General features: G+C 36.2%; 1 protein-coding gene across 3 annotated transcripts in view; it reads left to right on the top strand.

The window, feature by feature from the left end:
• UGGT2 (UDP-glucose glycoprotein glucosyltransferase 2) overlaps nucleotides 1-22,978 on the top strand; it is a 251,796-nt gene that overhangs the window by 189,100 nt on the left and 39,718 nt on the right. For 2 of the 3 annotated variants that reach the window (XM_019039934.4, XM_055360304.2), the window contains exons 31-36: nucleotides 1-86; nucleotides 2,831-2,926; nucleotides 4,056-4,140; nucleotides 7,396-7,578; nucleotides 9,375-9,535; nucleotides 10,192-10,306. In XM_019039934.4, the coding sequence (XP_018895479.4) occupies nucleotides 1-86; nucleotides 2,831-2,926; nucleotides 4,056-4,140; nucleotides 7,396-7,578; nucleotides 9,375-9,535; nucleotides 10,192-10,306 (726 nt within the window). Of the gene's footprint in view, nucleotides 87-2,830; nucleotides 2,927-4,055; nucleotides 4,141-7,395; nucleotides 7,579-9,374; nucleotides 9,536-10,191; nucleotides 10,307-17,450; nucleotides 18,850-22,978 lie in introns of those variants that run through there. The other variant, XM_063697472.1, reaches the window with a different exon arrangement.

The raw sequence follows: 22,978 nt of genomic DNA, 5'->3' as shown, positions 1-22,978 counted from the left end.
GTGAAAAAAGAAGCAGACAAAATTAAGGAAGATATCCTTACCGATGAAGATGAAAAAACAAAAGGACTGTGGGATTCCATTAAAAGGTAATTACTAATGAATATTTTAATACATCACTAGATTGATCCAGAAGTCTAGTATGTGGAAGTTCCACAGGTAGTGAAAATTTAAGTAAGGCAAAGGTCCTCTAATCTAGGAGGGATAAGATAAATACATAAATGTTACTACTGTGTACAAGATAGGAAACTAGAGCTATAAGACAGATGAAAATAAAATACTATACAAACCAATGGAGAAAAATTATATATCCACTTACAAGGAACCTTGGGAAATACTCCTTGAAGAAGTGTGTGGCAAAGATCTGTTTTAAAGGACAGACAGGATTTCAAAAGTTAAAGATTGAGTGAAGGCAATTACATGAAGACAAAATGATTGGGTATGTTCCTCAAAGAAAAGAAAGTAGCCTAGCTAGCTGCAACTTGAAAATAAAAGGGACTGTTTATGTTAGATTGATACCTATACTATTTTATTGTTAGTTTAAAAAGGAACACAGGCCAGGCATGGTGGCTCACACCTGTAATCCTAGCACTTTGAGAGGTGATGGCAGGAGGATTGCTTGAGCCCAGGAGTTCAAAACTAGCCTGGGCAACATAGTGAGACCCTGTATCTACAAAATTTTAAAAATTAGCCAGTCATGGTGGCATGTATCTGTAGTTCCAGTTACTCAGAAGACTGAGGTGGGAGGATTGCTTGAGTCTGGGAGGTCAAAGCTGCAGTAAGTCAAGATTGCAACACTGCACTCCAGCCTGGGTGACAGAGTGAGACCCTGTCTCGAAAAAGAAACATACATAAGGAATATATTGTCTCAGATATCTGAAGAATCCAGGAGTACACCTGGTGTTGGCCACTGGGTGATGTGGTGTGGAAACAATCTTTCTCCATCTCTTAGGTCTACTGTTTCTATGTCTCCTCCATTTTAAGATAGACTTTTATAAGTAAAAGTTTACTATTTCCAGTGGAAGGAAGTTGCCTCTTTCCAAACAGTACCAATAAAAGTTCCAAGGCTGACTCATGGGTCCAACTATAGCTGTGTGTCCCAAACTGAACTGATTTCTGTGACTCTGATAACCAAGCATGAGTCATATGCCTACTTCTGGAACTGGTGGGAAGCCCTGTCCCACCTAAACCTCATAGAATGAGATGGGAGGAGGAATGATTCCCCCCAAAATACCAGGTTGTTACTAGAAGGGGAACAGATGTTAGGTGAGCAAAAACAAAAGCTGTCTCCTGTAGATGCACATTGTAAAGAACTTTGAATGTCCGTTTTAGAGATTTGAACCCAATGTGAGCTATGATGGAAAACCATTAATCATTTTGATCAAAGATAAGAAATAGAAATGTTAGCCAAAATAGATTCAACAACTTAAATATATTTGGTTATAGTAGTCAAAAGCACTTCCATCATTTTGGATTTTGCCCAGTTTAAGCCTCTTTTTCTATAGTTGACTCCTTGTTTGGTAAGAAAAATCATGTTACTGTACAGTGTGTGCTTTGAACAAGTTACTGATAGAGAAAGGATCAAGTCCACTCATTGAGATGATTTGGAGGGTAGGTGTGTTTGACAGGGGATAATGAAATAGAATCTGAGCAATTTTAAGAGTATCTGTCTAAAAGCTTCCATTAAAGTTAGAAGGTATAGATAAGAATGATTAAGGATAACTGTTCAATTATGGTATAGCCACTTGCTATATTAAAAGGATACCAAAAACAAAATGCTTTGTTAGAAACAGAGATGGTAAGTTTTTGGGACGTTAACTGCTCCAGATATATAGTATTGTGTGTCTTATGATGCTTTAACTTTTTTCATCTTCGTTTTAGTCCTAACTTAGAACGATTATTTTTTCTTGCCACTGAATCAACTTCTTTTCTTATTTGGGAGCTCGCAAGATTTGAAAAATACTTCTGTCATAACAATTTATATTTTGCAAAATAACTTTGATGGTGATTTAAGTTGTTTACCCAATTTTATTCATTCTAAATATCTGTTTATATAAAAGTATTTTGAAATAAATGTTTAGGAAGAAAAAGATGAATTTATACATTATGAATACTGTAAATAAAAGATTCAGTCATTTTTATATATGAAATGGGCCTATACAAAAATGAAATGGAGCTGGTCTAGCTCCAAAAATGTAATGAAAATGACGGCTGGGCCCAGATGATGCTACCATGATGTAAACCAGTGAGTAGACATGGCTCCCTGGTGCTTTCTTTGTCATGGAAGTCATCCAGAGTACCAAGAGGGTACTCCATGCCTGCGTGGAGGAGAAAATCTGCTTGGTCAGAGGAGCTCCAAATTGTAGATGGTTTAAAAATATTTTAGCCTGGATGAGCCCCATCAGCAGCACTCACACAGCTATCCTGTTACCACATAAATTCTTGCTGTGCCGTAGTTCCACACTTAACGCATTCTGTTCCTTCCCTCATTGACCTGTTTAAACTTTCAGTACACTAGATATGGCCATGTCAAGCTGTAATTCATTCTTTGTTCTGAAAACAACCTTTGGCAACTCAACAAAAATTCAAAAATACCAGCCCATTCACCTAAAGACAATATAGTTACATTCCACATTACAAATTTAAAAAAAAACTCATAAAGCTTCAAATGATATTGTCAAATATTTTAATATTAGTTTGTAAATATTATAGAGTGTTTATAGCTTAACTATTTTGAAATACATTTCTATATTTATTGCTTATATTTACTATTTAGGCATACAATGTTTCCATATGTGTGTTTAAGAAATGTCAATTACTTTTTTATTCCAAGTTTCACAGTAAGCTTGCATAAAGAAAACAAAAAGGAAAAAGACGTCCTAAACATTTTTTCAGTTGCTTCTGGTCATTTATATGAACGTTTTTTAAGGTAGGTATATTTTTTAACCTTATATTTTGAAAAAGAAATATTTACATGGTTCAAATTTCAAAAAAAAAATAAAGGAATATACACTGGGAAAAAAAAACTCCCACCTCTGTTTCCTTGATACTCAGTTCCTTTTCTCACAGGAAACCCATAATATTATTTTTATATCCTGCTAAGGAGATACACACACACACGCACGCACGCACACACACACACACACACGTAAGTATATGTGTGTATATTTATTTATTTATTTCAGTTGTTTAAGTCCTTTTACCCAAATAGAACATACTACTTTACACCTTGCTTTTTTTTTTTACTTAAAATTATGAGGTAAGTATATATAAATATGAAATTTCATGAGTTTGGCTTGATTTGGAATATTGGTTTTCTTCAAGGCAAGCAAATAGACATTTTGGATAGGTAAGAATATATATATAGATATACTCACACGATATATATATTTACAGTACTTTATATATACAATATTTATATATATAAAATTTACTATAGTAAATTATCCTTTTCCAGTGAAGAAAACCTTGTTTTATAAAAAGGAAGGGAATGAGGGGAGAAATGCATATTGCAAAGTACAAAAGGATATTTTTAAACAGTTTATATAGAAAGGTCACAGAGAATAACTCAAAAATATTTGAATTGTAGCACTGATACTTTAAAATGGAACTTCAGATTCATTTGTATCCTTTCCATTCGGAGGTTTAGGTTAGCAAACCAAATGACCCATCCAGTGAATTTGTCAATATAGATAGATCATTCAGCTCTTCAGGGTTTGTAGACTTAATATTAATCACACAGTCATAGACAACTGGGCCCAGGTGAAGCTACCAAGATGTATATGTATTCATCCTTACACATTACATACTTGATAAACCATATTTTAGTTTATTTCTTCACATTTCATTGTGAAAACCTTCTAATTCATACCTTCAATTATTTAAAAGCCTTTAAAAGACCTATGTAACAAACCTGTATGTTCTGCACATGTATCCCAGAACTTAAAGTAAAATTTAAGAAATTAAAATTAAATTTTAAAAAACACTTCAAGGTTAAAAAATATATATGAGCTCCTGTTACTGTTAACGTATATTGGGTTTAATATTCTTTTATACAGAATTATGATGCTTTCTGTTTTGCGTAACACCAAAACACCAGTGAAATTCTGGTTGCTAAAAAATTATCTCTCACCGACATTTAAAGTAAGTACATAGCTTTTTCTGTAGAATGGTTAATGTTTGAATAGTAAATTATTTGTATCATTGTAAGTTTATATGATATTTCTCTTTTCAGAATGAGCTTTTTGAAAAAATGGTATTTAGTATTTTTATGTAGCTTAAGAAAAATTCTGTACAATTTTTATTTAGAGATGTTCAAAGGAGGGGACAGTAGAAGACTGTATATTTTTAAGTAAAATCAAAATCAGAATGGCTAGTAGTTTTTCATGATAATGAGTAATTAAATACAATTTGGCAATGGAAAATATATACAGATTTTCAATTAAAAGAAATGGATTCTGTCATTTTTGCAAAGATAGGCAGAAACAGTAGTAGTATAAAGAAAATACAAAGACTATACCTATACCATAGAAAATAGTTTTACAGTACTGAAACAAAAAAGCTCTTTCATCTGTGTAGTGCATTGATTGCTGGGCATCATGATCTGAGGCATTTTATATTTAGAAGATTTCAGGTGATCAACAGCTATTATCCTTTACTCAGCCCTATACTCCTGCTACAAAGTATACTGTGTTTCTTCCTATTCTCCCTACAGCATAATCAAATTCCGTGAAATTTAGTGTCTCCACAGCAATTTGGTGTCTCATTCAACAGCATTTCAAATGAGTTTGTTTTTTCTAGACCAAAAGCAGTGGGAAAACAGAAGTAAAACTAGCCAAGCATGCTTTTATTCCTTAATATTTCTAGGCATGATGCCAAGTGTTTAACTGACGTTATTCAATTGTTTTTCATAACAATCCCACGTGATAAGAAAACCGAGCTTCAAAAGTTACATAACTAGCTTGCACAGTTGAGAGGTACCTGAGACCACTTTTAGATTCAATAACTTACTATAAGGATTTGTATAACTCCAAAAAACAGCTGTGCTTACAGTTACAGTTTTTGTAGCAAAAGGACACAAATAAAATCAGCAAAAGGAAGAGATGCTTAGGGTAGGGTCCGGGGAGACCAGACACAAAGTTAACAGTTGTCCTCTCCCAGTAGAATCCCCTTACAGTGGATAGCACTTATTTCTTTCAGCAACAGTGTGTGAGGGTACTCGTGGAGTATTGCCAACCAGGGAAGCTCATTCAAACTTTGTGGTACAGAGTTTTTATTGAGGGTCAGATGTGTGGACTTGGCTAACAGCCTGCATGACTAACCTTAGCCTCTAACCCCTTCAGATGTTGAACTGATGCTTTGTGGCCCAAGGTCCTCACTACAAATAACATCATTAGCATACAATATCTAGTGTGGTCTGAGATCTGCAGGTAAACGTAGACATTCTTATTAGTCAAGAAATTCCAAGGGTAGAGGATATTTCCTGAGAGATAAGGTGAAGGGCCAGGGTAGGGGATATTTCCTGGGAGATAGGGTGAAGGGCCATACTTTTATTTGAGCAAGAATCATCCTTTATAACATAGGCCTGAGATGAAACAGCTAATTAGAAACACAGCTGAGATTTGAACCCAGGCATTCAGACCTCAGGTGCTTAACCTTATGTAACAGCCCATTTGCCCTCCACCACCAACAGTGCCTCCTCCTATGCTCATTTGACAGTAGGAAAAAAAAAAAAAAACAGAAAACCCATAAATATAGATAAGAAGTTATACTATTTTTCTACTAATTTTTTAACATGCTTTCCTAGCAGTCAGACACTGAATAAGGGAATATTTAACCCAAATAAACTGAGATAGAAAAATCTAAAGATTCTCTTAGCAGGAAAAGATATTATTCACCAGAACAATAGTGCTATGTCTGGATTAGAAAGTCTTGTTCCACTGCATGGCCAAAAGAAATACTGTATCTGAAGTAGTATTTTCCTTCTTTTTGTGATGTGTTTCTTTCTTTCAAAATTTTTCTTTTGAAAACTTCTTAGTGAAATATAACATATACTCAGAAAAATGCACAAATCATGAAATTTAGCTTTGGATTTTTACAAACTCAAACATCTGTGTAAATCAGCAGCCAGATACAGAAGCCGCTAGCTACTTTAGATTTGTTCCTACCAGTTTAGAAAAGTCAAACCTCCTCTCTTCATTCAAATATTTGCTAAAATTATACATACTTACGCATAATTATGTTCTGACAGCACTATACAAACTATAATTCCCTCTCCCTTTTAATTTTTCTTCATAGCACTTTTTTCTGTAGATAATAGTTTATTTCTACCTACTTCCTCTAAAATACAAGCCTCATAAAGGTCATAATTTGTATTTCTTTTCTTCACTAATGTACCCTTAGATCCTAGAACAGTGCCCGTTTCAGTGAATATTTGAACACATATTTAATGAAGAAAAAATATTCTTTTTATTTTATCTGAATGTTTTATTTTATTTTATTTTGAAACCAAAACAATGACTCCTGGCAGCTGTTGTACCCCTAATTTCAAGATTTCACAAATAAAATTGGTGCTTCTTGCATTTAAAAAAACATATTTTAAATCTACATTGTTCTTACAAAGTCAGAGAAAAAAATTAAACATATAACCAGAAACTAGTTTCAAGTAAGAATCAAGTGGTAAAACACAAATTCTATATTTATTAATTCATCTTTTCCAATTCCCTTTTCATTTTCTCTCTCAGTATTTGAGCTCTTGAACTAAATTTAGCCCATAGTATATTTCATTAACTGCTTCTGCTTTAAACAGGGAATAAGCTACTTCTAAGCCTATAAGATACTCAGATATGAAATATTCAGACCATAATCACTGCTTTGTATTTTTAATCCTTGAATTAAATAATGATATATCTCAAACATGAAGCTCCTGTATAGAATCTAATTTATCAGCTTAGAACTTATTTTGTGTTTGTGTTTTTTGTATCCTCTCTTCATCTTTACATCTCTGACCAACCAACCTGTTGACATATACATGAACTGTTTGATATGTAGGTGTTCCAAGATCCAGAGGCTTTTTTTTAAGTCAGTTTTCTCAAGTCAGATTTTAACAATAAAAGTATGGGAACATTTATCTTCCATTAATAAGTTTGTTAAATAATATAGTGAACTTATTTTTAATGACGTTAAATTATATAGTTTTATTTATACTTGTGTTTTCATATTTGTTAGCATTTTAATATTTCTCATTAATAAGTATGTTATAGAAGTAGTATTTAGACATCTTGCCTATTAGTTTATAACAATTTATAGGAAGCTTTACCTTTTTAATGTTATTTTTTTCTCTAAAACAAAACTACTTTCTCTTGAACATATTGTTTGATTTTGTGTGTGTGTTTTTAGGAAGTAATTCCTCATATGGCTAAAGAGTATGGATTCCGATATGAACTAGTTCAATATAGGTGGCCCCGTTGGCTTCGTCAACAGACTGAAAGACAGAGGATTATTTGGGGTTACAAAATTCTTTTCCTTGATGTTCTTTTCCCACTAGCAGTGGACAAAATCATTTTTGTTGATGCTGACCAGGTAATAAGATTAACTACTATTTTTAGTAATATGCAAACATTTTTTACACTTCTATCTTAATATAGAGATTAATTCATGTTGCTCATGTTTGTTATCTTCATTACAGTGCTTAAGATATGATTGTGATATATAAGCAAAGTATCTTTAAAAACAAAAAGTCAGAATTCCAGGGGAAAATTGAAGGTATTGTAAGAAGTACCATTTATTATTTAGGACATGGAAGTTTTCTCTCTAAAGTAGTAGTTTTTTACGTTTGAGAACTAAAACAAATACTTATATTAGTCATAATAAGAGTAGTTAATGAATTCCTGTAAATTATGAGCTGATATTTGTTTAAAACTAGGAATTTCTTCTTGCTAGAAAAGCTAGCAGTTACATACAACTCTCATTCTTCCACCTTCAACAGCATTCTTTCACATTCAACCAATAACCAAGTTCTCATCACTCTATCACTTAAGGAAAAGAGCATTTTAAATTTGGCCAGCTTATGCCTGTAGTCTCAGCACTTTTGGAGGCTGAGGTGGGGAGGAAAGTTTGAGCCCAGGAGTTAGAGGTCACAGTGAGATATAATCATGCCACTGCACTCCAGCCTGAGTGACAGAGTGAGACCCTATCTCTAAAAATAAAAGCAAATAAATTTGGCCAAAAAAAAAAAAAACACCCAAGGCCCTCTGCTTTCAAAATTTATATGTCCAAAAATTATGGCTTTTCCTTTTTCCCTCCTTGCATTGCTTTTGAATCATTAGTGGGAAAAAAAAAATTGAAAATACACAGAACTTCTAAGAAAAAAGTAATATGTAAATGAAAATATAAATTAAATGGATAAGTTAGAATTTATGTGGAACAAAAAGTATATTTCAAGTCCTGTATTAGAATGTACTCATATTCTAAACTGTTATTATTTTTGTACTCTATTCCAAATCGATAAATATGAAACATTACAATGAAAACTAAGAAAATAGCATGTCTAAACACACTTTTTTTTTTCTTTTAAGAGACAGGGTCTCACTCTGTCATCCAGGCTGGAGTGCAGTGGCACAGTCATAGCTTACTGTAGCCTCAGACTCCTGCATTCGAGCCATCCTCCCACCTCAGCATCCTAGGAGCTGGAACTCCAGATGCACACCACCACGCCTGGCTAATTTCTTTTTTTTTTTTTTTTTGTGCAGACAGGGTCTCACTGTGTTGCCCAGGCTGGTCTCAAACTTCTGGCCTCAAGCAATCCTCCCATCTGAGCCCCACACATAATATCTAATATGATTCTTTCTCCTACCTTTCTTTCAATGTGTACACTAATGTTTTTCTAGAAGGCTTGAGCATATTAAAAAATAACATTTATATTATTTTATTCAAGCTATTTAGAATAATTGGGAGATTTTTCTTTATGATTCAAACTTAACATTTGCCAATATACAATAATGGAGATTTGGCATGGAATGATTTTGTTATTCATACATTGAGAAACTAAGAGCTCTGCACTTACGTAATATTTAACCCCTTCCCCAAATGTCTGATTTGTAAAATGACTTGTTTGTAAATGACATAACAAAATATTCTTGTTGGTGAGTAAGACCACTGTCTTAAAGACTAGGAATATAAATTTTAGTTTACCTTTAACCTGTAAGGACAAGAGGAATAAATGTTAAATTCAGTAAATTCATATTACATGAAAGCACTGTGAGGAAAATACAGCTCTTTGGATTTCTGTAGTAGAGTAATAATGATTTGAGATTCCCATAAAAAAGGGCTTATGTTATTTTACAGTCTTTATCAGACAGTCTATTTTAATTATTTAGATTGTGAGACATGATCTAAAAGAACTTCGAGATTTCGATCTGGATGGAGCTCCTTATGGGTATACTCCATTTTGTGATAGCCGCAGGGAAATGGATGGATATCGTTTCTGGAAAACAGGATACTGGGCATCACATCTTTTAAGACGGAAATACCATATCAGGTAAGAAAAGTCAGACCCTTACCATTTAGTAAATAAATAATGTATTGAATTACAACTTTCAGTTTTCTTAAAAATGCACAGTTTTCTTAAAAATTACACAATAAAAGCAACCAATTACATAGTGTTCATTTCATGCCAGTCACTCTTGTAAGCCTTTACGTATATTAAGTCATAAAATCTTTATGACAATCTTTTGAGATACTGTTATTACCTCCATTTTGTAGATGTGGAAACTGAGGCATACAGCATTCATGTAATTTGCCCAGGCTTACCCTGCTAGTATATAACTGAGCTAAGAGTTAAACCCAAGTAATATGGCTCCTAACTACTCCAGAAGATTTAAACTTGGTTTGTGAAATAAAATTAAGATTATATCTTCAAAGCCTCATGGCCTTTTGTAAGGCCATGAGTTTCATGACAACTTGGAAAAGCTTGGGGTGACCCTAAAAGATTATGGGTTCTACCAAAATTAAAACAAACTTCAAACTCTTGGGAAACAGTATTAGATATTAGGAGCAAATTTATGAAAGGATTAATTGTTATTAGATCCTAGGATATCTGTAGTTAATACCGTCACTGTAGACATTCATTGGAGGAAAGTAAAACTAAAGCTACATAAACAACATAGGCTATCACGAAGTAATTCATTTTTGCAGTGCTTTATATGTAGTGGATCTCAAGAAGTTCAGGAGAATTGGAGCAGGTGACAGGCTCAGGAGCCAGTACCAAGCTCTCAGTCAAGATCCAAACAGTCTTTCAAACCTAGATCAGGTAAGTAAAATGTGAACAGAATAATTTTGAGTGTGTGTACATAGACTGTTTCAACTCCGTGCTCATAAACTTTAAAGTCTTATATTTTGAGCTTTTTTTCTCAATTTACTGCTGTTTATGTAATTATCTATTGGATATCTCTACTTATACATAATTTTTTCACCTCAAGCTCAACATTTTCAAAACTAATAGTATTTTATCCTCACTTTTCCATTCTCAAACCTCTACTTTCTACTTTATGGCCTGTTTTAGTTACCCTCTGTATTAGTCCGTTCTCACTGCTAATAAAGATATACCCAAGACTGGGTAATTTATAAAGGAAAGAGGTTAATTGACTCACAGTTCTGCATGGCTGGGGAGGCCTCAGGAAACTTACAATCATGGCGGAAGGGGAAGCAAACACGTCCTTCTTCACATGGTGGCAGGAGAGAGAATGAGTGCCCAGTGAAGGGGGAAGCCCCTCTTAAAACCGTCAGATCTCATGAGAACCCACTCACTGTCAAGAGAACAGGATGGGGAAACCACCCCCATGAGTCAATTATCTCTACCTGGTCCCTCCCACAACAGGTGGGGATTATGGGAATTACCATTTATGATGAGATTTAGGTGGGGACACAGCCAAACCATATCACCCTCTTTTTTCTTACTCTCTTCCATCATTGTGTAAACATGCTCAAGTCTCTCTCTCTGATCTCTAAGACAAACTCCCTTCATCCAGTGCACCCCCACCCTGATATTGCCTTAATATTTTCTTTCACCTCACAAGCACTATTTTCCTAATATCCTATCAATTTCCTCATTATTGCATCTGAAACATTTTAGATAATTTAAGCAGAAACAAAAGACTGTATTCTTTTAGCAGAAGCAAAAGACTCTTTTTTCTTATTTTTATCACAACCATGCATGTTCATTCATTCATCTGTTGAATACCTGCTATGTGCCAGATATTCTCCTAAGACTTCAGACATCAGAAAACAAAAACAAGATTTCTTTAGCTCATATTTTCATTCTAGTAGAAAAATAAAATTTAAAAATAATATTTAAAGATAATAAATGTTTTGGAGAAAAAAACATGAAAGCATGATAGAGAGTTCAGAATAGTGAATAGGGGCTGGGGCTTGCAGGTATAAATTGGGTGGCCATATGTCCCTATGAAGATGACTTTTGAGTAAATTTTAGATGGAGGCATAAAAGCTGATGCAGATGCAGGCCAAAGAGAGTATCTGATGCAAATGTCCCAAGGTGGGTGTGGGCCTTCCATGTTTGAGGAATAGCAAGAAAGTCAGTATGGTTGGGATAAAGATGGGGGGAATAAAGTAAAAATGAAGGAAAAGAGTTAACAGAGGCTCCAGATAATATAGAAAGCTTAGTCCCTTTGTTTAAAAATCTAGTAAGTGGGAAATTATATGTCAAAATATGAATGAGTTATTCAAGACCACACTAATAAGGAGTTGATTTTTTTAATCATTCTTGAAAATTGGGAGATCTTCAAATATATATGTGTTTACATACTAAATAGGGTCTCTTCACTATTGCCAGTTAGTAGAAAACTGACTTAGGGTCCTCAGTAACCCTCAATAACATGCCAGATTTCGATTATGAATACATTTTTGGTAATTCTTAATAATTTTACCAATGTATTTTTAAGGAATTCTTAGTCTTACATATGAATGAAAGTCTGTGAAGTTGCCTGTTATATGCCTATGGACAACTGAAGAAAGGATTCATTTTTCAAGCAGTTCGGAAACTGTCCGAGGTGTTCTCCCAGTACTACATTACCACATTTTGGGGATGATTGTCCTTACTCAAATGTAGTTTGGCTCCCACTCCCTCCAATCCACTTAACACTTCTCAGTAAAATCAAAATATCTTTTTTCTTAGGTAAAAATGTGTAGTGAGCACTTCTTGTTTGTTTTTATGTGCCTCTTTGCAGCATGGATGTTTTCAACCTCTCCTTTCTTGACACTCTCTTGACTCTCTATTGGCTTCCATGTCAGACCTTGCTGGTTCTTCTTTGACATCCCTGGCTTTCCCACCACAATTTTGTTGGTGAACTACTTTTTCTCTACTTTTCCTTTAAATGTTGCTATTCTCTACATCTCTGCCTTGACCCACTTTTCACTCCATACCATCTCTAGTGGCAGTCTTGCAGCCAATCATGGTTTTAATTTATATCTCTCTGTTAATAGTTCCCAAATCTTATCTCTGGCTCTTAGCTTTCCCTTGAATTCCCAACTCCTATATTAACTCTACTGGCATTGCCACATTAATGACCAAAACTTATCTCAAATTAAAAAGTCAAGAACTCAAGTTCTGTTCCTCTTCCACCATTCCCTCCATCAGCAAATACCACTTAGCTGCCTGTTACAGGTTGGATTACTCAGGAAGCCACCTAATTCTAACATGGAAATTAGGAAGTTTATTAGGAAGTACTCTCAGGTCCAACAACTGTGGAGGAAGGAAGGAAATGGAATTGGGGAAACTTTACAAATTCAATTAAGACCTCAGTTGACTGACCCCACAGGGAGCTCTGAAGCTGAGATGGTCCTTCATAGTTTTCGCAGGTTTGGGCAAGTCTTTATTCCTTCATATCAACCAGTCATTGGATATGGGCTGCCCCAGGTAAGGGGGTGACCTTGGGTGAGACAACTCTTTTCCTGGTCTAATACAATGTTATATAGAATCCTTTGTCAGTAGATAACTATAAATCCTTGGATAATGGTGCTAAGTTTCTGTGAGCAAGAAAGGCAAACCCATACGTAGAATATGTGTATAGGTCAGTCCAGAAGAATCTATATAAAGGACATCTACTGTAGCCAAATTACCATCAAACAGCTGATTGGTCTTTGCAAAGTATAAGTGCTATATTAGAAGCTCAGTGTTTACCTCTGCTGTTGGCAGCTCTAAGAGCTAGATGAGCCTCGGTAAGTAGGAGCTCATGCTGTTGGGCCCGTACACAGTCTCCATCTCTGCCAGCATGTCTACTCCATTCATGTGCCCATTGTGTCATTGGAGTAGCCTATGATCAAGGCTAGCAGACTTCCACAAACCACATAATTTTGACTGCCTAGTTATTTAGTGCTGATTCTGTGTTGAATGCTTTCTGGTGGCTGTTTAACATGAAGTATCCAAAGATCCTAACAGTTTATGCCACTCCCATAGGCTCATCCAGAAGCCTCTACCCCAGAATTTCTTGCCCTTAATCTTCCTATTTTTCTGTTTCTTGGTCTCTGACCAATTGGTCAAGCCATTCACCACTTCTTATGAATATACTCCAACTATAGACTACTTTTCTTTCTACATTCATGTACTTCATTATTCAGTTTGTACAGAAAGAAAAGTAGCCTATGGTTGGAATATATTCATAAGCAACTAAAATAGTTCTTAGAAATAAATTTATAGCACTAAGAACTTCCATTAGAAAAGAAAAAAGATCTCAACCTCATCTTCTACCTAGAAACAAGGGAAAAAAAACAGTTAAAACCAAAGTAAGGTCTTGGCTAATGCAATAAGACAAGAAAAGGAAATAAAAGGTATACAAATTGGGAAGGAAGAAATAAAACTGCCTTTGTTTGCAAATGCCTACTTAGACAATCCAAAAAAATGACCAAAAAAAAAAAAAAACCAAAAAACAGTGTACCAATAAGGGATTATAGCAAGGTCAAAGGTTAATATATAATTAATATATAAAAGTATAAATTAATATATAAAAGAATATATAAAAGTTAGTCATTTTTACTACCTATCAGGTACTATGCTTACTACCTAGGTGACAAAATAATTTGTACACTAAACCCCCATGACATTCAATTTACCTATGTAGCAAACTTGTACATGTACCCCTGAACCAAAAATAAAAATTTAATTAACCTGGAGCAAAAGACTGATTACAAAGTCTGTGGGCTTAGATCAGGTGTCTGAAATAAAGAATAAGTATAATAAAAGAAAGTTATTTATAAAAAATTAAATGCTATTTTGCATAAGATACTTTTTTTTTTTTTTTTTGAGACAGAGTCTCACTCTGTCGCCCAGGCCAGAGTGCAATGGCGCTATCTCGGCTCACTGCAAGCTCCGCCTCCTGGGTTCACGCCATTCTCCTGCCTCAGCCTCCTGAGTAGCTGGGACTACAGGCGCCTGCCACCACGCCCAGCTAATTTTTTGTATTTTTGTATTTTAGTAGAGACTCGGTTTCACCACGTTAGCCAGGATGGTCTTGATCTCCTGAACTTGTGATCCGCCTGCCTTGGCCTCCCAAAGTGCTGGGATTACAGGTGTGAGCCACCATGCCTGGCCATAAGATAAATTTTTTTAAGTATATTAAAATTATTCCCTTATGTTTATAATATACATTTTTAGGGTTGTATTTTATTTTTAATAATATCATTTGTGTAGGGATCTTTGCACATTGCCTGATATAGATTTAAGAATATAATCTATATGACAAAGAAAAAGTCATTTTTCTGTATTCCAACAATAAACAAGTGGAATTTAAAATTAAAAACACAGTATCATTTAAATTAGCACCAAAATAATATTTAAGTATAAATCTAGTAAATGTTTCTCTACATGAGGGAAACTGTAAAATTCTAATGAAAGAAATTCAAGAACACTGAAATACATGAAGAGGTATTCCCTGTTTATGGATCGGAAGACTAAATTGCTCAAGACTAAATTGATAAATTCTTCCCAGATCAATTTATAGATTCCACACAATTCCAATCAAAGTCCTAGCAAGTTGTTTTATGATTGTCAACCTACTGATTTTAAAGTTTATATAGAAAAGGAAAAGACCTAGAATAACCAACACCATCTTGAAAAAGAAGAAAGTCAGAAGACTAGCAATACCAGACTTATTTCACTGTAAAGCTATAGTAATGAAGACAGTATGTTGGCAAAAGAATAGAAAAATAGATCAATGGAACAATAGAGAGCCCAGAAATAAATCCACATAAATATAGTCACCCAATCTTTGACAGAGGAACAAAGATACAGCAGAGATAGTATTTTCAACAAATGTCACTGGAACAACTGAACATCTCGTAAGAAAAAAATGAATCTAGACACAGATCTTACACCCTTCAGAAAAATTAACTCAGAATGGTTTATAGACTTGAATGTAAAACACAAAATGCAAAACTCCTGGAAGACAATATAGGAGAAAACCTAGATGGCGTTGGGTATGTCAATGACTTTTTAGATATAACACCAAAGTCATGATCCGTGAAGTAATAATTGATAAGCTGGACTTCACTGAAATTAAAAACTTCTGCTCTGCAAAAGACAATAACAAGAGAAAGAAAAGACTTTTTGGCAAAAATATATTTGTAAAAGATGCATCAGATAAAGGAGTGTTATCCAAAAAAATGCAAAGAACTCTAAAGACTCAACAATCAGAAAACAAACCAAATTTAGAAATGGACCAAAGACCTTAACAGACACCTCACCAAAGAACATATACAGATGACATATAAGCATATGAGCAGATGCTCCACATCATATATCATCAGGGATACACAAATTAAACAACAGTAAGATATCACCACACACCTATTAGGAAGGCCAAAATCCAGAATACTGACAACACCAAAGGCTAGTGAAGATGTGGAGCAAGAGGAACTTGCGTTCATTGCTGAGAAGAGTACAAAATGGTATAGTCACTTTGGAAGACAATTTGACAGTTTCTTACAAAACTAAACAAACTCTTACCATACGATTTAGCCATTGTAATTTTTGGAATTTACTCAAAGGAGTTGAAAACTTATGGCTACATAAAAACCTGCACATAGATATTTATAACACCTTTATTTATAATTGCCAGAATATGCAGCCAACCAAGATGTCTTTTAGTAGGTGAATCAGTAAAGAAACGGGTACATCCAGACCATGGAATATTATTCAGAGTTAAAAAGAAATGAGCTATTAAGCCATGAAAAGACAAGGAAGAACTTTAAATGTATAATAACTAAGTGAAAGAAGCCAATCTGAAAAGATTACATACTGTATTATTCTAACTATATGACATTCTGGAAAAAGCAAAACTATGGAGACAGTATAAAGATAAGTGGTTGTCAGAGTTTGGTGGCAGGGAGGGGGCAAGTGATGAATATGGTGGAGCACAGAGAATTTTTAGGCAGGGAAAATATATAGTGGTAGATACATGTCATTATACAGTTGTCCAAACCCGTAGAATGTACAACACCAAGAAAGAAGTCTAGTGTAAACTGTAGACTTTGAATGAGTATAATGCATGAATGTAGGTTCATGTATTGCAGCAAACATATCACTTTGGTGGGGGGTGTTGATAATAGGGGAGTAGGTAATGCATGTGTGGGAACAGTGAGTATATGGGAAATCTCTGTGCCTTCCTCTTAATTTGGCTGTGAACCTAATAACTGCTCTAAAAAAATAAAATTTTTAATTTAGAAAAAATTAAATAGAAAAAAGGAATAATTAAGGTTAGAATGGCAATCAGTAAAATGAAAAGAAAAGAAAAGAAAGATGCATTTTTGTAGATTTTTAAAAATGAAACCAAAGCTGGTTCTTTGAGAAAATCAACAAAACCGATGAACCTCTATCTAGACTGATCAGAAAAAAAAAGATAAAAGACACAAGTTACCAATATAGAAATGTGAGACATGACAGCACACAGATTCTACAGATACTGAAAGAATAATCAAGGGACTATTAGAATCAACTTTCTGGTAATACCTTCAACAACTTTGATGAAATGGCCAGATTACTTAAAAGACACAAACCACCAAAAGTCAGAACATGAAATAGGTAACCTGAATAACACTGTATCAGTTGAAGAAATGGAATTTGTAGTTTAAATCCCCAGGCCCAGATAGCTTCAGTAGTGAATTCTATCAAACTTTAAAGAAAGAAATAATACCAGTTTTACACAAACTCTTCCAGAAAATTGAAGAGAAGGGAATATTTTTCAACTCATTCTATGAGGCAGCATTCCCTTGACATGAAGACCAAAGATATTATAAGAAAGGAAAATTATAGACAAGCATTTCTTAAGAAAAGTTGTAAAAATTGTTAACAGAGTTTTAAGTTATCAAATTTAGTAATGTATAAAAAGGACCTCTCCCTCCTCCCCTCCTCCCCTCCTCCCCTCTGCCCTCTGCCCTCTGCACAGTCTCCCTCTGACGCCGAGCGGAGGCTGGACTGTACTGCCGCCATCTCGGCTCACTGCAACCTCCCTGCGTGATTCTCCTGCCTCAGCCTGCCGAGTGCCTGGGATTGCAGGCGCGCGCCGCTACGCCTGACTGGTTTTCGTATTTTTTTTGGTGGAGACGGGGTTTTGCCGTGTTGGCCAGGCTGGTCTCCAGCTCCTAACCGCGAGTGATCTGCCAGCCTCGGCCTCCCGAGGTGCCGGGATTGCAGACGGAGTCTTGCTCACTCAGTGCTCAATGTTGCCCAGGCTGGAGTGCAGTGGCGTGATCTCGGCTCGCTACAACCTCCACCTCCCAGTCGCCTGCCTTGGCCTCCCAAAGTGCCGAGATTGCAGCCTCTGCCCGGCTGCCACCCCGTCTAGGAAGTGAGGAGCATCTCTGCCCGGCTGCCCATCGTCTGGGATGTGAGGAGCCCCTCTGCCCTGCCGCCCAGTCTGGTAATTGAGGAGCGCCTCTCCCCGGCCGTCATCCCATCTAGGAAGTGAGGAGTGTCTCTGCCCGGCCACCCATCGTCTGGGATGTGGGGAGCGCCTCTGCCCCGCCACCCCGTCTGAGATGTGAAGAGCGCCTCTGCCCAGCCGCGACCCTGTCTGGGAACTGAGGAGTGTCTCTGCCCCGCCGCCACCCCGTCTGGGAAGTGAGGAGCGTCTCTACCCAGCAGCCGTCCCTTCCAGGAGGTGGGGGGCAGCCCCCGCCCGGCCAGCCACCCTGTCCGGGAGGTGGGGGGCAGCCCCCGCCCGGCCGCCATCCCGTCTGGGAGGTGGGGGGCGCCTCTGCCCTGCCACCCTGTCTGGGAAGTGAGGAGCCCCTCTGCCCGGCCGCCACCCCGTCTAGGAGGTGTACCCAACAGCTCATTGAGAATGGGCCATGATGACGATGGTGGTTTTGTCGAATAGAAAAGGGGGAAATGTGGGGAAAAGAGAGAGATCAGATTGTTACTGTGTCTGTGTAGAAAGAAGTAGACATAGAAGACTCCATTTTGTTCTGTACTAAGAAAAATTCTTCTGCCTTGGGATGTTGTTAATCTATAACCTTACCCCCAACCCCGTGCTCTCTGAAACATGTGCTGTGTCCACTAAGGGTTAAATGGATTAAGGGCGGTGCAAGATGTGCTTTGTTAAACAGATGCTTGAAGGCAGCATGCTCGTTAAGAGTCATCACCACTCCCTAATCTCAAGTACCAAGGGACACAAACACTGCGGAAGGCGGCAGGGCCCTCTGCCTAGGAAAACCAGAGACCTTTGTTCACATGTTTATCTGCTGACCTTTCCTCCACTATTGTCCTATGACCCTGCCAAATCCCCCTCTCCGAGAAACACCCAAGAATGATCAATAAATACTAAAAAAATTTGAAAAAAAAAAGGATCTTATATCATGACTCATGACCACATGAACTTTATCCCAGGAATGCAAGACTGATTCAGTATTAGAAAATCAATGTAACTCACTATATTAAGGACTAAAAAACATATCCATATATATACATGATCAGCTAAATATATGCAAAAGAGCATTTGATATACTCCAGTATCCTTTCCTGATTTAAAACTCTCAGCACACTAGAACCGGAAGGGAACTTCCTCATCCTGATAAAGGGCATCTATGAAAAACCTACAGCTAACATCATACTTAATAATCAAAGACTGAATGCTTTCTCCCTAAGATCAGAAACACAGCAAGGATATCCACTCTTACCTTTCCGGTTCAGTATTGTACTAGACAGATACCTAGTACAGCAAGGCAAGAAAAAAAATAAAAGGCATCCAGATTGGCAAAGAATAAGTAAAACTGGCTGTCTTGGATGGGTAAGGGGGACAGTCAATGTGATCATCTAGGTAGAAAACCTCATGTAATCTACCAAAAAGCTAGAACTAATAACTGCATTTCACAAAGTTGCAAGATACAAAATCACTATGAAAATCCAATTCTATATACTAGCAATAACAATTGAAAATTGAAATTAAATTTCCATTTCTGTAGCATTTTAAAAATGAAAAACTTAGTGGTCAGACTTAAGACTTACAGATTGAAAACTACAAAACTGCTGAGAGATTAAAAATCAGCTGAATATTTAGAGAGATATACCTTGTTCATGGTTGGAAGATTGGATATTGTTAAGATGTGGTTTCTCCCCAAATTAATCACTAGATTTAATGCAATTCCAATAAAAACATTACTCTCTATTTTTTCTATATTTATTAGACTTTCTTGTACAAATTAATGAAGTTGATTCTAAAATTCAAATGGAATGCCGTAGACCTAAAATCGCCAAAACAGGCCAGGCGTGGTGACTCACGCCTGTAATCCCAGCACTTTGGGAGGCTGAGGCAGGTGGATCACTTGAGGTCAGGAGTTGAAGACCAGCCTGGCCAACATGGTGAAACTCTGTCTCTACTAAGAATATAAAAAATTAGCTGGGCATGGTGGCGGGCACCTGTAATTCCAGCTACTTGGGAGGCTGAGGCAGGAGAATCACTTGAACCCAGGAGGTGGAGGTTGCAGTGAGCCGAGATCACGCCATTGCACTCCAGCCTGGGCGACAAGAACAAAACTCTGTCTCAAAAAAATAAATAATTAAAAATAAATAAAAAATAAAATCACCAAAACAACTTTGAAAAATAAGAAAGTTAAAGGACTTATACCACCTTGTTTTAAGACATAACATATAGCTACTGTAGTCAAAATAGGTTGGTGTTGGTGTAAAGATAGACAATTTGATCCATGAATTAGAATAAAGAATCCAGAAATAGACCCCATATATGGCCGGTTGACTTTTGACAAAGGTGCAAAGATAATGCAGTGGAGAAAGGATAGTCTTTTCAACAAACAGTGCTGGAACAATTAGATATCCTTATGCCAAAAAAAACCCCAAAAACCTCTAAACCCTAATATGCCATAAGTAAAAATTAATTCCAAACACATCATAGACAAAGGTACAATATAAAATGTTTAGAAGATAGGAGAAAATCTCTGTGATCTTGAGTTAAGCAGAGATTTTTTAGGTATGATACTAAAAGCATGATTCATAAAAGAAAAAATTGATAAATATACAAAGAGCTCCCAAAACTCATTAATAATAAAATAATCTGATTTGTTAAAGAATCAGATTGACCCATCACCAAAGATGATCAAGTGTCAATAATTCCATGAAAAGATGCTAAACATCATTAGTGATTAGGGAAATGCAAATTAAAACTACGGTGAATACACACCAATTAGAATGGTTAACATTAAAAGGACTGACCATACCAAGTGTTGAAAGGATATATACCTGCTAGAATTCGCATACATTGCTTGTGAAAATGAGTGTAAAATGGCTAAGCCCTTTTGAAAATCAGTTTGGCGATTTCTTTTACAGTTTAACTTAAACCTGCCATATGATTAGTCATTATACTTCAGGGTGTTTACCCAAGAGAAATAAAAGTACCTGGCCACACAAACGCTTGTACATAAATACTCATAGTAGCATTATTCATAAAAGCCAAAATCTAGAAACAACCCCCCTGTATTTGTTACCTGTTGCTGCATAACAGCTTACCCAAAACATAGCAGCTTAAAACAACGAACAGTTTGTGTGGATCAGTTTCTGTGGTCTGACCTAGCTCAGTGTTCTGCTTCATTGTGTCTCTCAAGACTGCAATCATTGTGTCAGCCCGGGGACTGCCGTCTAATCAAAAGACTTGACTGCTAGGCAAAGTCACTCACATGGTTGTGGACAGGGTTTATTCTTCAAGAGCTATTATACCGAAAGTCTAATTTCCTTGCTGGATGTGGCTATAGGCAGTCATCAGTTTCTGGCAGATGGCCTTATCCGTAAGGGCAAACATGAGAGAGAAGAATCAGAGAAAGAGAGGATGCCAACAAAATGGAAGTCACAGTCTGTTATAGTCTAGTCTCAGAATTGACATCCCATTAGTTTTGCCATATTCTGTTTGTTAGAAGGTAGTCACTAGATCCAGCCAGACCAGGAGAAGGAATTGCACAAGAGAATGGATACCAGAAGTCAGGAATTACTGGAAGCCATGTCAGAAACTGCCTACTGCAAATATCTGTCAAGAGGAGAATAGATAAAAAGATATGGTATATTCATAGAATGTAATACTACTCAATAGTAAAAAGGAACGAATTATTTATACACAGACAACATGGATGACTCTAAAAATAACAATGCTGATCCATACCAAAAGTATATAGATTTATATATAATTTATATGAAAAGTCAGACCTAAAGTATTTGTATTATATAATCCTATTTATATAAAATTGTAGAAAATGCAAACTAATCCAAGGTGAAAAAAGCAGTTCATGCTTACCTGAGGACTGGATTGGGTGCATAGAGGAAGGATAGGAGGGAACAATTGCAAAAGGACACAGGGAATCTTGAGGGTGATAGCTATATTCAATTATGTTAATTATGTGATGGTTTCACAGAAATATACATATGTAAAATTCTTTATGCCCAGTAGTGGTACTGGCATAAGGTTACACATATTGGTCACTAGAATAGAATTGAGAGTTCAGAAATAAGCCTATGCCTCTACTCTCATTTGATTTTTGTCAAGCATTCCAAGACAATTTAATGGGGAAAGAATAGTCTTTTTAACAACTATGCTAGACAACAGGAAATTCACTTGTAAAGAATGAAGTTGGACCCCTACCTCACATCATATATAAAAATTAACTCAAAATGGATCAAAGATTTAAATGTAAGAACTAAAACCATTAAACTCTTAGAAGTGAACATAGGTGTAAATCTTTGTGACTTTGGATTAGGCAATGTTTTTAAGATATAAAACCAAAAGCACAAGCAGTAAAAGAAAAAGATAAATTAGCATCAAAATTTAAAGACTTGTATGCTTTAAAGGACACAAGAAAGGGAAAAGACAGCTTTTAGAATGGGACAAAATATTTGCAAATCGTGTCTGACAAGATACTAAAATCCAGAACATATAAAGAACTCCTGTAGGATGTGAGGGCAATCTGGCTGCTACATCTGTCACCCCATTGATCACCAGGGTTGATTCAGCTGATCTGGCTGGCTACGCAAGTGACCTCTTCCTCCCTCACTGCTCCATGTGTGTTCCTCCCGAAACTGCACGCTGGGTTGAAGAAGATGACCATCCCCAATAGAGGAGGACTAATCTTCAGTCAAGGGTACACTAGTAGCTGCACTTCCCTGCCAGAACCTCCAAACAAGCTCTCAAGAACTCCCATAACTCAATAGCAAAGGAAAATAACCAATTTACAAAGTGGTTAAGAGATGTAAATAGACATTTAAGCATGTTTATTTTTATTTTTATTTTCCATGTTTTTTATTTTACTCTAAGTCCTGGGATACACTTGGTGAACATGCAGGTTTGTTACGTAGGTATACATGTGCCATGGTGGTTTGCTGCACCTATCAACCTGTCATCTAGGTTTTAAGCCCCACATGCATTAGGTATTTGTCCTAATGCTCTCCCTCTCCTTCCCCCAGCCCTCCAATAGGCCC

The sequence above is a fragment of the Gorilla gorilla genome, chromosome 14 (genome assembly GCF_029281585.2).
Source record: "Gorilla gorilla gorilla isolate KB3781 chromosome 14, NHGRI_mGorGor1-v2.1_pri, whole genome shotgun sequence".
Lineage (NCBI taxonomy): Eukaryota > Metazoa > Chordata > Mammalia > Primates > Hominidae > Gorilla > Gorilla gorilla.
The sequence above is the reverse complement of the archived record's forward strand: the minus strand, read 5'-3'. Positions and strand labels throughout refer to the sequence as shown.